Genomic DNA, 3644 nt, shown 5'->3' with positions numbered 1-3644 from the left:
AAATAATAAAAAGTATGTCTTTTGATAATTAAAACTTAAAAGTACTTGTTTTGGACATTATATTTTCAAAAAGTAGACCCAATGGTAACACACTCATATCTTAATCATAAATATTACCATATTTTACTCATAGTTCTAAGAACATCTCCATCACTGTTTCTTAGCAAATATTTGGCTCATAATCACAGGAAATAAACATTAAAAAGAAAATAAAAAAGCCTAGTTTTTTTATGGATCGCTCCTTAAATAAGATGCGTAAGAGACTGTTTTTTTTTTTTTTGTGCAACCACTTACTTCAATTAATCAAACAGAAATTGCGTGAACCGCATACAGAGAGTTCTCTTTCCCGAAGGAAGCAGCAAATATATTAGATAAACTTATGATAAACATGATAGAAGTGAAACCAAATCTTCCGGTGAGGAGTGAAATCCTAGAGAATACCAAGAAGTTCAAAGACACAAGAGCCTTAGTCGATGGCTCAACCAATTGTAAGGAGTCGGATTTTACCGAGCTTGTCCTTAATTCTTCAGAGATAGCTTGAGGAAGATCTGCACGGATTGACATTCCTTCTGCCACTAAAAGGGAAATAACGAGTTCAAAGCTTTGGGATAAAGACACCACATGCGGAAATACATTGGATTTACTCAAGTAATCCTCAATTTGGCAAATAAACTTTGTGAGAAATTCATGGATAGATACGGACACCACAAGCAAAATTGCTTTGGGTTTACACAGAATTCCCATCTGTCGTTCAAGCAAGACGACATAGATGCCATTATAGGCCACAAACATGGAAATATTGGAAAATATAGCCATCGAATCATAACTAACTATACCGAGATTCTACAAATCCAAAAACATCCTCTCAACAAGCAACTGATTTCTTCCAAAGCAAGAAGAAGCAGAGAGTGAACAAAGGCGAACCTGGAAGACCATAGACCCCACGGTAAAGTAGAGTAGTGTTCTCGAGGATGCAGACATGAAAGCAGGATCGGCCACCTTCTTTGCCATCGAAACCTTTGATAGCTCGTAAGCAATTTGTCCTCGAAACTGTCCAAGATTGATCAGAAGGAGACGTAGCGAGGAAGATGACAAGTATAGCAGAATGGGCTTTGACGCAGCAGGCGGCGAAGCTAGACGGAGTGAACCGATTAGCAGCAGCTGAACAAAGAGGATAATCAGAGATTTAACAGATCTAGGACCAATGCAGATCCCTTCAAATCCGATCTTATGCAGACACAACCTTCGTGATGGCGAGAGAGATTTCAAGGCAGAGATACGGCGAGACGGCAGAGTAGCGAGAAGGCAAGGTGGAGAGCCGACAGTGGAGGTGAGGGGAGAGATGGAGTGTGGAAGAGAGGGTGTGGCGGTAAGGACGCCGGTGCAGCGGAGGTGAGGCTGAGCCGGCGGTGACGTGACGACGAGAGCGAGCAGAATTCCAAAATACATAAATAAAATAGAAATACAGCGGAGGGGATAATACTTTGCCGGCGCTTGTCTCACGGCCAAAGCCGGAGCAAGGCTCGACCCAAAACCCAGCTGAAGAGAGGAGAAAACGACCGGAGGATTAGACGGAGAAGACAAGGTTAGATCGGAGAAACTGAGTTGAGCGGCTGCCTGGGTAAATGTGCCTGGGAGAAAAGAGTTAGGGCGAACTCTCCTGTGATTTTTCCACTTTTGCATAAGAGACTGTCTTTTACCTATTTCTAGGCACTGTTTTATTTTTAGGTAAGAAGCGCAAGAGACTGTCTCTTACTTACTTGTATATGATATGTCAAATAGAGATATTTCTAGGCACTGTTTGTTTTTTTCAAGTAATGCTTTTTTAAAAGAGAAATAGAATTATAAACACTAAGCCATTAAATTGGTTGTGTTGTGGTATTATTGAGTGAAAATTCGGCGGTAGGGAATAGTAACAACAATGGGACTATGTGACTCAGCCTTTCTTTCTGTCTACTTCTGGAAATTAAGTGGCACAGCCGGAGCGACAGCTTATTCTAATCCATAAATCCACAAATAAATGCGACCAAAACCTGTATCCCTTTGATGAAGTGGTTACCAAACGATTTATTAAGACTTTTACACCAAAACGTCCAAGTTTCAATTTCAAGATAATACAATTCTGCAGATCAATGGAGGCAAACTTGAACTTTATATAGTAGAAATTTAAAAAATTAATGTAAAAAAAAATTGTCCTGAATCAAGTTTTTGACCAAATTAGTCTTTTTATAAATTAACTAACTAAATTAATAAAATATCTTTGTCTTACTTTATAGAGTTTTGTATTACTTTTCAGAGAAAATATGAACTAATGTTATAATGATACTATTTCTTTCTTAATTCAAACTTAGGTTTCCTATATTAAAAATGGTTGGCCATATTCTATAAATATATCAAACATCTCTAACCTACATTCCAATAAGGCACTTTGATGAATATGTATCTTTTTAGGTTGCATGGGATTGAAAATTGGGGTATATGAAAGCGAAATGTTTAGAATCATAGAAACCATTTAAAAAAAAAAAACTATAGGAAACTAATATGTTTAGAAACACATATATATGATAAGAATAAAATTTTACTAATGAAATACCAAACATCCAAATCATAGTAAGAAAAAAAATGTTTGAAACATTACAAATGTAATACATAAATATTAAAATAGTTTAACAAAAAATAAAGATAAAAATGCTCACAGTGTTTATTATTAGTGACACGGATAAAATTATAAGTGTTTTATATCACTTATACTGATTAATTTATCTTTTAAGTTACGAAAATACTAAATATGTCTCCAATTTTTCTAACTACTTACTTATTATGTTTCTAATTATAAAATGTTAAGTTTCCTAGGCTTCCAACTTAAAACTAACTGGTGATAATTGAAGAGGTTTAAATCCATTATATACTAGTGTTATAAGTCTTTTTAAATTTATGATGTGGGATTCTAACATGCCCCCTCGAAATGATGACTCTTATCAGCCCATCTCGAATCGAATCTCACTTTATGATCGATAATAAATCCTTATTAGTTCATATTTTTAGGTCAATAAACGAGTTTCTGATACCATGTTAAGTTTTCTGAGCTTTTAACTTAAAACTAATTGACAATAAGTGGAGAGTCTCAAGTCCCTTATATACTAGTGTTAGTCCCTTTAAACTTTCGAAGTGGGATTGTAATAGAAAATGCAAGATTATTTGGGTTTCCAAAATTGAAGTCGACATTTCCATTGAATTTTCAGTTTGAAGTTTTTTGGAATTCTTATTTATGCTGTGTTTGTTGTATTTCTAAGAACTCAAACGTTTTTGAAATGGAAAACAGATATCCAAATGGAAAACAGATATCAGATGGAGTTTTTCTTGCAATCTAGGTATCTCCTAATAGAGAGAATATGTTCTTCTAATTTTTTTTTTTTAGACTTGTGATTATAACACTACAAGAAAACATGGCTGTTTATTACGGAATTCTGACCAAAATTTGTCGTAAGTTATTGGCCGTCGAAAATAAGAAAAGGAAGGAATTTCGTCGGAAATTTCTTACGAAAAAAGTGGTAGGAAAAATTCGTCGGATCTTTTGGTAGGAAAACCGTAAACAAACACCGACCAATTTACCAGCGTAAACCTTCGCATTATTTCCTTCCTAA

At 35.2% G+C, this 3644-nt stretch overlaps 1 protein-coding gene across 1 annotated transcript; it reads right to left on the bottom strand.

Moving 5' to 3' along the window:
- Window positions 1–224: 224 nt before the first annotated feature.
- On the bottom strand, window positions 225–1722 carry LOC112081443. The gene is made up of 2 exons (XM_024147967.1): window positions 925–1722; window positions 225–575 (listed from the first exon to the last, which is right to left on the bottom strand). Exons 1-2 carry the CDS (start codon window positions 1681–1683, stop codon window positions 519–521), a joined length of 816 nt encoding a protein of 271 aa, XP_024003735.1. The 5' UTR covers window positions 1684–1722; the 3' UTR covers window positions 225–518.
- Window positions 1723–3644: the final 1922 nt, after the last annotated feature.

This window comes from Eutrema salsugineum, unplaced genomic scaffold (genome assembly GCF_000478725.1).
Source record: "Eutrema salsugineum unplaced genomic scaffold, Eutsalg1_0 scaffold_8, whole genome shotgun sequence".
NCBI classification, from domain to species: Eukaryota; Viridiplantae; Streptophyta; class Magnoliopsida; order Brassicales; family Brassicaceae; genus Eutrema; species Eutrema salsugineum.
Note: the sequence above shows the minus strand (reverse complement) of the source record. Positions and strands in the feature narration are given on the sequence as shown.

Coding starts and splice junctions, on each gene's coding strand:
- LOC112081443 (XM_024147967.1), bottom strand. CDS start 1,683: ATGCAAAAGTGGAAAAATCACAGGAGAGTTCGCCCTAACTCTTTTCTC. Junction 576..924: donor TGGGGTCTATGGTCTTCCAG/GTTCGCCTTTGT, acceptor TTTCCCTTTTAG/TGGCAGAAGGAATGTCAATC.